This window comes from Prenolepis imparis, unplaced genomic scaffold (assembly GCF_030444845.1).
Source record: "Prenolepis imparis isolate NDT839.2.m4 unplaced genomic scaffold, iyPreImpa1.0 SCAF_6, whole genome shotgun sequence".
Lineage (NCBI taxonomy): Eukaryota > Metazoa > Arthropoda > Insecta > Hymenoptera > Formicidae > Prenolepis > Prenolepis imparis.
The window spans coordinates 4173772-4186776 of record NW_028141164.1 but is presented as its reverse complement, the minus strand read 5'-3'; the positions used below and the strand labels follow the sequence as shown (position 1 = coordinate 4186776).

At 42.2% G+C, this 13005-nt stretch overlaps 1 protein-coding gene across 2 annotated transcripts in view; it reads left to right on the top strand.

Annotated features, from left to right (window-relative positions):
* Nucleotides 1-13005, top strand: part of LOC145937718 (uncharacterized) — a 104965-nt gene that overhangs the window by 44046 nt on the left and 47914 nt on the right. For both annotated transcript variants that reach the window (XM_083041007.1, XM_083041006.1), the window contains exon 6: nucleotides 415-475. In XM_083041007.1, the coding sequence (XP_082897133.1) occupies nucleotides 415-475 (61 nt within the window). The remainder of the gene's footprint in view (nucleotides 1-414; nucleotides 476-13005) is intronic.

Sequence of the window (13005 nt, the reverse complement as noted above, 5' to 3'; positions counted from 1 at the left end):
ATTACATCTCGAAGGAGAGGCCTTTTGCACCTTTTCCCCCGAGTAGATCCGCGAGTTGAATGAAGCGCGAATCTCGCGCCTGGCTTTCTTTCTTCCCGTCTGAAAGGATCTTTCCGGTTCCTCCCATGCCACTGCCTCCCATGTCGTTGCCTTATTAAATCGACACTCTTGGGGTACACCTTCGACCCCTCATGTCGCATTATATGTGCCCGCACGAGAGAAAAATTGCAAAATTGCCCATTCGCTCGCGGAGACTCCGTATCTGATGAATGTTCTACGGACGTATTATCCGTGAATCTCTCGTACTCGTAGCGTAATTATTATTGTATCGGGAGACTAAAGACGAATTGGCCATACCGCTCATTAGATATATCCATATATTCAGATTTCTAACATTACGTTTCTTCTGTTTAGATTGACGAATGACGCCGTAGCAGAGAGCTGGTTGGTGCGCGGATACCGGGACGCAAGAGAGGTGAGTTGAAATTAATCATTACTCTGAAAATTGTGCGATCGATCGATTGAAATTTGCAAATCTTGTCGCGATCGCGCAATTTCGTAGATTAATTTAAGTGTCATTGGTTGACTAATATATACTTAAATATTCTCACGGTACAGCCGAATGTAGAACATTTAATGTTGCTTATTATTTCGGTGACAGTTTATTGGCTGCTGTATAACTTGCAATTAAAAGCGTACAGGAATATTGCAAATTTCGAATAGGTACTGCATTATATTGATTACAAACGTTGCGTTTCGAATAGCGTCTTGCAATAGTTCGATAACAAATTAAAACATTAAAAATTAATCATTTATTCAACGTTATATATTCTATACTATAGTACTGCTTTTATACACGATTTTATTATTTCATCTCTCATCTATTTTCGTGAGAAGCGCGATCTGTACTTAGCACAAAATAATTTTACAAATTTCAAACACACACATTATATATATTCTATATTTACGAATACAAAACCTTTCTGTATAATTGAAAATATCATATAAAAGTTTTTAGTTTTTTCCGAATATATATAATGCATGAAAGATAACATGAATATACATGCATAATACATTTAATATGTATGATACCAGAGTATGGAATATTAGATAATGTCTAATATTAAAACTGAGAGCACCGGATAGCAGTAGATGTCCCCGTGTGTCCATATACAAAAATCACGCGAGCTCGCTATTCTCGTCTCTTTCAACTTCCGCGCGGTTCAGCTCTCCATCTGCATGGGATCATATGCAGACGAAGAGTCGAGATCTTCTCCCGGTAATGCGGTCGATGCTTAGAATTTAAAATGCATTTCATATCGTTACCCGCAACGCATTCTCTTCCACTTCCTCTGGGTTCTTCTTTGTCGTTTTTCTCTATCTCTCTTTCCAAGACCTCGGCTCTCGTGCCCACTCGTTCAACAGACGGCATATGTGTCTTTATGAACGGTATGTGGAGTAGACAAGTGCATTTAAAATCTCGGGCGTTAGTTCAAGCATCAAGGGAGAGGAGGACGACTCTGGGTAACAGTATGGTGGGTGCGGAGACCACAAGGGGTTCAGGAGGATACACAAAAGAATGCAAAGTAAGAACCGCGACCTCTACTAACCTCCTCCTCCCCCCGACCAACCACTCCGTGTTCTCTTCTGTAGCCGCGCTCTCTTCTCTCCAACCCCCCTTTCTCCCTCTATCCTCCTCCCTCATCGCGTACCTGAACAACCCCGTTTCATGCATTCCTCCTGCTCACCTCCCCCATCGCGCCGTGTAATCCTCCTCTTCCTTTACCATATCGTTTCTCTTGTGTCGGAGGTTACAACGCATTATCATACAAGGCGACGCGGCGCCTTCCCTTAATTGTTTTCCTAGTGGCGCGAAGAGAAAGGGGGGAGGGGGGGACGAGGGCGGCCAACCCCGTCAACACGTTCTTGCCGACGATCGTCCGCTGAAGTGCGAGAACGACGCCGAAGAGTGTTTCCTCTCTTTGCACGCGAGCTTCGAAAGCGCGAAAGGCTACGAGGGGGCGAGAAGAGAGCGCGACAATTTACGAGTGGTCACCGGGGGTGGCAGGGCGTCGAATTTCTCTCTGCTATCCGCTCCGGGAGATCCTTCGTATTCCGTAATGTTCGACATCAAAGGCCCCGAATGGCGGGGAGGACATTTCGCGCGCTGATGGCTGCGAGTACGAAAAAACGAGGGAAGGGAACGCGCGTTCTCTTATTGGTGTCTACGAGCGGAAAATATCTTTTTTTCTGTGGTTCGGTGAATTCGGGGCCGCAGACATCACTGGTATATCGGCGACAAGCGGTGCTTTTTGTTTTCGGACACGCTCAATTTCGCGACGCACGTTTGACAGGGACATCTCGTGATCCGGAAACGATATCATAAAGCGCTCGATCTCTTTTAATCGTAAATTTTGTATGCGCGAGAAGATATTAATTGAAATGCATTTATAATAAATTTGCGTTAAAATATTCAAATGCTCGATAATGGCACTTATGTCGTACGTGGACATTTCAAAATTATTGTAAATTTGGTTAAATGTAACAGAGAGAGCAATCGTGTTCCACGACGACTTGGAGAAATTTGAGATTAGTCTCGTGAAGTCGTAATAAAGGGATAACGGCCTTATGAACTTTGCGGTCGGTTTTCGACATCTGTCTAAGATGAGTCGGTTCACCCCCGATTAACCCCGAGGAGCGAAACATTTCTCAAACTCTCGTTAAGGATCTGTTTGCCACAAATACGTATGATTTAAAATTTAATTCAATCACGATTCATGTTTAAATTACTTATATGTATTTTCGTGAAAGTATAATAAACCAAAACTTATTATTTTTGATTATTTAATCAGCTGATCAAACAGCGAAATGTTAATTGTCGAGTAATGTATACATCGCATAATTTTTCGACGATAAAAAAAATATAAATCGGCGCATCTATCGCGCCTAATTAAACGTGAATTTCTTAGTTGACAACACCGGATATTAGATCTACGGCAAAAACCTATTATTCGACTGCACGTCTATGCGTGTCGCGTGGAATGTAATACCGCATCGAGCGGCTGCAGCGCTAATTGTGTGCATTCCGACTAATCGCCCCTGATTTTACGCGTCGCCGGACATCGCAGCCCCTCGTCAAAGAGACGTTGAATATACATCGGTATCGGGAATCAACGATAAACTTTATCGAGACTGAGATCACGAGAGTGAGATCATTAGGAGAAATATATATATATATATATATATCTTCGCAATGAGATTTGCACGATTCGAGTATGCGAGTATCGTAAACGAAAGAGAAGAAGAGAGAGATGCAGATTTCTTCGCTGCCCCAACGTTCGCGATATGCAGAAATGTCGCCGAGAATGGATAGATGGGACGTTTACGTCATATCCCACATATAAGTGGACACATAAGTACACGTAAGTGTACACGAAGGCACTTATCAGTGTGATCGCTTCGTTGTCGAGAGAAGAGAGGAGACGGGGATAGAGGCGTGGGTACATTAAATAGACGTCGAGAGTATGGAGAATAACAATGGTTGTACATCGGCTTGTTCTTCCGGAACGAACGTCGTTTTGTACGAGTCTGTGCGACGAATGGGGCCGGATCTTCGGTGACTGGGTCCCAGCAACGCGATTGGACCCCGGACTCGATTATCCACCTCGACCAATCACGCTGTAACGAAGGTATAAAGAACCGCGTAACAATTACGAGCGCTGGGTCTCTGCACGCGATACGTCCGATAAATATAGCCGCGGGATTAAAGTATACACATCTCTTTCGCGAGAGACGAAGCGTATCTATTCGCTTGCGCAAAAATTCCGCCATTGCCGGACTTGATTAAATTGAGCCGTGTGTCGGCTGTAATTACGATTAATGACAACTTGGGAATGATAGAAAGATTCGCGATCTTGTGCGTGACGCGAAATGTCGGGCTCTGTCTGTAATTCCTGCCTCACAGATTGTAGAATGGTGACATACATATTCCATATAAAATAATTGTGACAAGAATAACGTCCTCGCATTTGTGTCGCAATATGCGACAAGAGCCAAGGGTGGGGAAGCGCTCTTCGTAAGCGCTCTATCATTCTCGCTTATCGCGCTGCTGCATTCTGCCGATCGCTGTTTCTCTGCCCCGATCAAGATTCAGGAAAAAAAAATAAAGAATTATGTCGGAATCGTGTCACGGATCCGCACGCGATCGGAATGGCGAACGGGCATTAAATAAAATACTTTTGATGGAGCTAATGGCAGCTCGAAGATTACGTTCACGGTCGGCATGCTCGTATAGGTATTTGAGTATAGGTGATGAGCGGAAGGCGAATGGTGAATTCTATGCGAAGGAGAGCGTGCGAATGTGTCACGTTTGTGTATAGACATGTATAATCTCTCGCACGCGAATACAAGCACACATACGGGTAATTACGCAAATAGATGTGTGCATATGTCGTGCGGGCTTATGAGTCCGCCACTAGACATGCGAAAATGACTCCGATCGGTCCTCGATTCGCGCTCTATTTTCGAACGCTTCGCCGTTGCATCGTACTATTCGTACTTATCGTACTTGTAATACGTGTACAATAGTTTTTAAAAAAATATTCACAAACCATGTTCGATAAATTTAAATTCATATAACTTTAAAGATTTATCTTTGAAATTACATTTTCTCTCCTCCTTAAAATTTGTATCATTTTTTAAAGATGAATAAAATATATCCACTCACGACGTAGGTGTATGAAAAAAAAAAAAAATAATAATAATAATGAAACGCCGTAGAGAACGCGACGGTTCTTGCGAGATATCGCCATTATCGTCCGGCAATATTTCCGGTTCCTGCCCAAGAAGCGTGTTCTCGAAGATAATTCGTTATCGCGCCGCGCGCCGGACTTTCTGTCCTTCCAAGAGCGAAAGAGAGAAGACGATGACGACGGCGACATTTATGCCGGGGACGAAGGAGAGGAGGCAGGATAATTAAAGAAGGAGAATAATCCTGAATCAGCGTCATCGCGCGCAAGCCAACCGGATGCACATTGTGCGCCGTTTCTTTACGCGTCCTTCTGCTGTCGTGCAAGAAAAATCTCATTGCGTTGGTGGAGAGAAATCTGAATCTCTCGATCTTCTGGATGAAGCTGCTCGAATTATCGTTCTCTGCTGAATCTCAAGTGCGTTGAAGAAAGACAATCATAGTTTCGATATGGATCTAATAGAGTTAATAGATAATATCTATTAAGAAGAAAAATTTTGACAATCTGATGATCATTATTGACGAAGTTGTAATTATTTGAAATATTTCTAAATTATTTAAAATTAGCTCTAAATTTGATATTCTGTATATAAGAAAAAACGCGTGCTGATTTTTTTTACACGTATTGCTATAAGAAATTTCTGACTTTAATCTTCCCAAATTTTGTTTCATATCGGAGCGGTAGATGATTTTATGGAGTCGATAATAATGTATGTATCAGCGTTCCGACACGCACTTCTTGAAATTCACAGTGTATAAATATATCGAATAATCAACCTCAAATTTTCCACCGTTACGTGTTGTTGAAATGGAGCATAAAGTATACGAGTAATTTCGACACATACGCAACAACTAATTAAGCGCGTACGCGTATCGACTCGGTCGAATTAAATGAATGAAAATCGCGTATAATGACAGTGTATCGCGCAATACCAAAAAATGAGGAATCACCGTTTTTCATACACTACACACGGAAGCCATTCATTAATTAATTATACGCGCATCGCTCTCATGTTTAATCAATGAACCTGCATTTATCGCGTGCACTGAATAAACGCGTGTGTTTTGCGCTCTTTGGATAAAGGGTATTAATCGTAACACGTGGAATTTTATATTTACTTTCGCGAACGTCGGAGCTCGTGTTTGCATTACACGTCTGAAATGCATTGCTACTCTTCATAAATACATTTACTTAAATTTCGCTATACATCACATCGACGCGTCCATCCATTCTTCGTCGAACGAGACGAATCCGATTAAGAATTTTCAGATAACGAAGTTGAATAATTCGAAGAGAGACTTTCATTGTTAAATGACGAGAGCAGAATTAAGTCGGAGAATACGGAAATTCGTATTGTGAGTTCTCCAGAATTCGCGAATGTCTCAGAATCGTGAAAGGAAGGTCATCAGCCTTCTGGATACGGGTACGAAAGAATTTCCGGAAGCCGGAGAAACTCGACGGACTGCAGCTATGTACCATCGAGGAGAGAGCGTAGCGTCGAAGCCGAACGAAGCCGGTCTCGTCTCACGATATAAAACAATATTGATTGGTCGTACAATGCGGGTGGATTATGGGGTGGGTCGCTCCCGGGGGTGGAGGGTGGACCACGATGCATTGTGCTCGCTGTGCGTCCGGTCAAACTTTTCATCGTCCCTCGCACCCTCTCTCGCGCGCGCGCGCGCGTTCGCTCGCCCTTCTCTTCTCCGCTCTCGCTCTCAGCCGTCCTCTCTGTCCTGTCCCTTCGTCCTGTCCTCTCCTCGTCTATCCTCCCCCTCCCACGTCCGATAATTATTGCAGTCAGCCTCTCTCTCTCTCTTCCTTCGATTTCTCGGTTCTTTCCAATGGCCACGTCAAGCTTAAAAGCTGCGAGCTCTACGAGCCGTTCCGCGGGCATCCAGCCGTCGATGCGCGGCCGTGTAGTGCCTAGCTGTCGTCGACACGCGCTGCTATCCTCCTCGTGCAAGATGTGTGCGTGCGCTGCATTTATACCTTTATCCTTGATACGTCCCTCTCTGTCGTTCGCAGACTCCTGTTAATGGCCCAAGTGGCGGCGTCTTATTCACTCTACACGCGGCTTTGATCGATGGTATTTTTCTCTCTATATATATCACGGTTTAGGATTAGATCAATTGGAGATAATTAAAACGCTCGGAGAGAATAAAGTGAAATTTCCGAAATTTTGTAGCATAGTGTAATTTAGATTTAAATAATTTGAAATAAAAAATAATGAAAAGTACGAATTAATTAAAAATAAAAAAAAATTATAGAGAATACGAATTAATTATTAATACTTTAATAAGTAAATATTAATGTACATGGAACAAGACCTTCTTCCAATCTTTGGTGGCAAACGTGCTGAAAAGCTTTTTGGCGTGAAACACTTTGAATTACTCGCTCGCGTCCGAGAGACTGTCCAAGTATCGTGTAGTTACACAATAACTGTGATACTTCTCGGCCGGATATCCGAAAAGCATGCAGAATGAGGAAAATTTTCCGGTTCACGATTGTTTCGCGCTCCTCGGGACTTTGCGAATATCTCAACAGAAAGGCGAGAAAATGAAGGCGGTGCATGTACGACGGACTACTTACATGTTGAAAGTTTGAGATTTCAAAACTACGAGAAGGGTATGTGAAGCACACTCCTAACGTAACGTTATCGTGGCAAAGATTGTGTGACATCTTGAAATAACATTAAAAGCATAATAATTTAAAAGAACAAGAAATTTTCTAATTTATTGCAATACTTTGCTACGATTTCGTCCACACGTCGCGATTTTCAACTCGCTTTTTATCGATAAGACAAACTATTTCTCTTCGAACGGGAAGCAAAGCTTGTTACTTTTATCCTATCTGAACGGAAGTGGGGGAAACGAGAAGAGAGAGCGTTCGATTTGCTTCAGAATTGTTTCACGAATTGTTCGACAGGGCTCAAGGCTGAACATCGAGTAGGGAAGAAGGTGGAAAGGGTGGACATTCTTGGGGACCAGTGTAGAGTAAGCGCGTTCGGTAATTTATTTCTTGCCGGTTCTCCATGCGGCTCCTGACCACAGGATGTCTGACAAGGGTAGTGCGGGGGTTCATTCCCGAGCGTCCCGACGACGGCTCTTCCGCGCGAGGCAACTATTTCCGAATCAATTAAACTATCGGAGCGACCGAGTGTGCAATTGAACCGTTAATTAGCAGCTGCCTGGCGCGTTCGCAGATCCTGCAAATTATCACACCCGGATAGACACACAGTTACTCGCGGGTGTCATCAGCTCAAAATGTCGAAATATTATGCGTCGGCTAAGAACCGCCTCGTCATAGAAAAGCGCGTGTACGCTTTTTTTCGTGAATTAACGTGGATTAATTCAATTCAACGGAGCGCAGGTTCAAGAGGAACTTTCCCACTGAATACGCGAGATATATTATCGAGATCTATATTATAGAATGAGGTTCGTCAAAGTGTTTTGTGAGGAAGGAACAGACTCCCGTCCCCGGCGAGAGAAAAACAGAGGAGAAAAGTGCAAAAAAAAATCGTTGGGCTGTGTCGTGAGCTTTGGAGCTCCATCAAGCCCTTCGAAGAGTTATGAATAAGGGATGAGTTCGCTACGTGTGTGCGTGCCCGTGCACCGACGGAACGGCCGTGCACACTCACACGCGTCCGGCCGAGTTTTAAGCTCGATTGTATGACGGTAAACGAATAAATGTGCAAATTTGACGAACCAGCCTGGCTCTCGCTATTCGAAAATACGTAACGCACACGCGTGTGCCGATACACGCGACGTATGCTGCGCACGAGTGACCAACACGTATACGCACACATCGCGTTATACATACATGCGCGCGTCGTTCGTGGCGACACGTGCATGCACGCACATCTCGGTGCATCGAGCGTACTTAAACCAAGCGTCTGGGTGTGCGAACGTACGTGCCCGGCCTGTCAGAGTGTACGTCGCTGACGTGGCTATGTGTCTGCGTATACGTGTGTGTAAAAACGGGAACGTGTGGCTCGGGGTGGACTAGGAACTCGTGCGTATGCGTACAAAATACGAACTCCCAGGCCGGCGAACTGGGCGTTCCTATACGCTGGGCCGTGAATAAAAATAATTAACGGAGAATATATACGAATGTCGAAGCGCCGATTGATTTACGGGAGTGTGCGAAGGTTCGAGGCGGGACCCGTAATTTCGCAAAAACCGCGTATCTGCGGGCTCGGCCTCGATTTTTGTTTTTACCCCCAGACCAACCAGCGCGGCCGATCGACTGCACGCGTGTACGTATGCGTAGGTAGATTTTTTTTTTCACTACTCGTCGCTCTTCAAACTGGTCCGGCCCGGCGGTCCATGATATTCCACGGATTGCCACGGATATTACGGATAATTAAGCAATGGATTTTTGCGTTTAATCGAGTGCATAAATCGAATGCACTCGCCGATACTATGAGATGCTTCAGTTCAAACAATCATTCGCTCATCGTTGAAAGGTTTTTATTACGAATTCGTCGAGTTATGCGAACGGAACGGAAACGGAATTGGTTGTCTTTCTTCCATCTGGTATCTCTCGCGTACCCGTCGCGAAATTAATCTAATCAATGAGAGATCTCCACGATATATATATATATATATATATATATATATATATATATATGATGCATCTCATACTGCCGCGTACAATTAAATGCTCAGCCTATTTGGGATGACTTTAATTGAGCGAATTATTTTCGAGCACTAATTTTAGTAAAAGTAAAACGGAACTTTCCTCTCTCCACTTTGTGCCGCGTGCGGAATTAATCGGGCACAATTTTTGACAAATCATTGTCGTAACCGCCAATTTCGTGCGAATCGATAAACGTACATATAAACAGTCGATCAATATGAGGATAGGTCGAGAATCGCGCGGTGTCGCGCCAATGCGTCCAGGTGCACAAATTTACAGGTAACGAAAGGCAGATGGTAAACTACCCCATCGCGGTTTTACTTACGGCGCCCACCCCTTAAGAGGCGACGCGAGCCGATTCATTGATAAATTCACAATATGAGTAATTGATTGTGCTATAAAAATTGTGTCACTTAGAGAGAGAATTACGAAAAAAAGTTATACTGTTTAAAAAACTTTTCTATTTAAAAAACAATTTAATTGTATTTATTATATATGATATCAACTTAAAAAAATACTACGTGTCATCTTAAGAGAATATAAGTGTATTCAGAAGAAAAAATTATTCATCGTCTGATTACATTTTTTATCTCATTTATAATTATTTTAAATCGGCATTATTTCAAAAGCACAACCTTTCTCATTTAATAATTTTCCCCAGAATCTTATTTTATTTTATTTTATACCGCTATTGAATGCATTCGTATTGATAGTAGAAATATTAAATAGATTTTGTAGAAATAATGATGGCAGTTTAACGTGAGATAAAATAAATTCCGCAAACATAGAAAGTCCTGAAATAATGCAGAGATTCGATTCACTCGACGTCGTGAGCATAAGAATACTCTCAGTTGCGCGTTCTCGTTAGAAAAATATTCTATCCGCAAGTAGCTCGGTCACTAAATATTCGCCGAGATAAATAAGTAAGTAAAAACCTCGTTCCCTTTCAGGATTAATAAAAACTGTCTTTTAATTAAAAGAAATTCTCTCGGGAAATTTGCTTCTCTGAAATCTTCTCGTAATATAGCCGACCTCCTGACATAAAACTGCTTATTTTTTATCCGTAAAATATTGTTTGCAATGGCGCGAGAAATATAAGCGACTTAATGCTTCATCAATTATCGTGAGATGAAAAATGACGATGGAAGTCTAGAGACTTAAGAACGATTAAATAAAGAGGAGATATGGAAAAGAATCGTTTCGGTATAGTGTGTAGCAAAATAGATGCAGCATACACAGATGCACACATACATAAAGCAGCATTCTCGTTGGGAAGCGCGGTGAAAAGAAAGCGTGAAGGCTTTTCACCCCGTTTTCTCGCAAGTAAGTGGCCACGTATGTATCCCCCGCGTAGGTAGGTAGATACGTAGGTCTACAGGTGTCAGCTGACAATGAGTCGCATGCATGTCCTCACGAGTCTACGCGTAATATACATATGTACGCTCGTCGTTGGTACAACATCGGAGATGAGAAGGGTTCGCGTTACATACTCTTCAAAGATCTTTGTAACGTTGAGGAAATTTTTAATTTCCCTACTGAAAAGTGAGAAAACGAACGCTCGACGAAAACAGTGAAAGAGTTTCGACGATTATATTAAATCTTTTTGTTTAATTGTGTCCGCGCGGCGACAAAAAAAAATACAAATGACATTACAAAGATTCACATGTTCCGCATAAATGTCAGCGTTTGCAAGAGAATTATCTGATTCATTTGTGACTCTATTTTTGAATGATTTTAATCTTCTCTTTTAAAACTTTTATCATTAATATTGAGCATCAAAGGTATAAAATTTTTGAAGTGATTCTTTTTCATGCGACACATTTTCCCTTGATATACTTTTTTTTAAAATACGTTTAATAATGTCTGATACATTTTTATTCATCTTTCATTTGCATTAATGTATAAAAGTATTGCAATTATGCTCTCTTAGAAGAACGAGACAAAAACGAACGTTTTGATACGAAGGATGCAGTCCGTGGTAAAAATACGTTCATTCAACTAGACATTCTCGAATTAAGAAGTCCATTATCCTCGTAGCATTGTCTCCGTCGTACCAATTTCGGCATCTGCCCAATGGCAGCTGAAGATGAAGAAGAGCATCTCAAATTACTCCCGCACAATTCTCGTCATTTGGTTTCTCTGTTTCGTATCTCCCCTTCCTCCCTCGCTCCTTCAACGTTCGGCTCGTGCGCACTACCCGTCTGTCGATAATCCCGAGGAATCCCAAAAAGGCTCATCATCATCTGCTTGTAGGTGGCTCACCGCTGTCTATTTACGACAGCCGTATAATGCCAAACCGCCTCTGTGTTTGCGGCGTTTTGTGGACAAACAAAATCGGCGATCTCCTTTTCATTTCGCTCGTGGATAGGTTACGCATTTTCCCTCCAAACCACCCCCATCCCCCATGTCGACTCCCGTGGCGGTCCTTCTGTCAATGTGCGCTCGAGCGTCGCAACCGCGTTCTGCATATTTTGAATCTGTGCAAGATCGCTCGCTCCTTCCGGCCATGATTGTTGCCGACAAGAAGAGGATCGAAAGAAGAAGATCGAGCCAAGGATGATCGAGTGGTATGTGAGTTCCTGGCTGCCACCGGAAGAACGTCGGTTATCTCCGGGATGTTGATGTAGCGGTGCAGTGATGCTGTTAAATATTTATTCCGGCGGGGTGCATTGACACAATACTCCCTTCCGCCGTCTTATGAAGAGACCCGTGTCTACAAAAAGCGCACACGCTGTTAAAAAGTCAGGCGAGGTTGATCATCTCTTAGGGATCGGTATTCGATTGAGCGATCTATTTTTCGGAGAATGCAAAACGTGACGATCGGTCCTTCCGGTTAAATTGAATAGGCTCGAAAAAAACCTGAAAAACAGCTTTCACAAAAAGTTTCGGAGTCTGATTTTTAAAACCTATATGAATAAATGTAAATATAATTGCATAATACGCGATTGATAGATAATTATCAATTAAATTAATATTTTTATATAATTTTATATAATTTTATATAATTAATATAATAATTATCAATAAAATAGTATATTGCACGCGTGCTCCATTTTATAAATTAATATTATAACATGCATTTGTTCTGAAACATTAGCTAATTCTGTATCAATCTGATACGATATTTAAACGACTCTCTAGATGTGTACATACATGATATCGTGCAAATGCACATCGTCAACGAAGAGGTTTTTGTCTCCACTTCCGAGTAATTTCCTCCTAACGTCAATTTTCCTGGAGACTACTAACCCTTCATGCTACATTCGAGCGCCCTTTGGGAAAACAAAGGTGTCACTTCTTCAAAGAGCTCTTGTTCCTCAGTTCTCCTTTTCTTCGCACTGTTTGGTCTCTTTCTTTCCCTCTTTCCTCCTCTTATAATTATTTGTTCTCTCTTGACCGTCTTGTCGTTTAGATACCTCAGGACTAACTCTACCCGTGCATTTTGTCTCGAGTGTGCTTGAAAATTTTTACTTTTCTCTTAATTATCTCTTTTCATCGTTTTGCAATTTATTTATCAAGAGAACAATTTGACTTATCGTAATTAGCATGATTAAATTATTAGAGCCAATTTTATCAGAAATTCGGTCGTTATTTGTAGTTAATAAATTTAATTACGCAA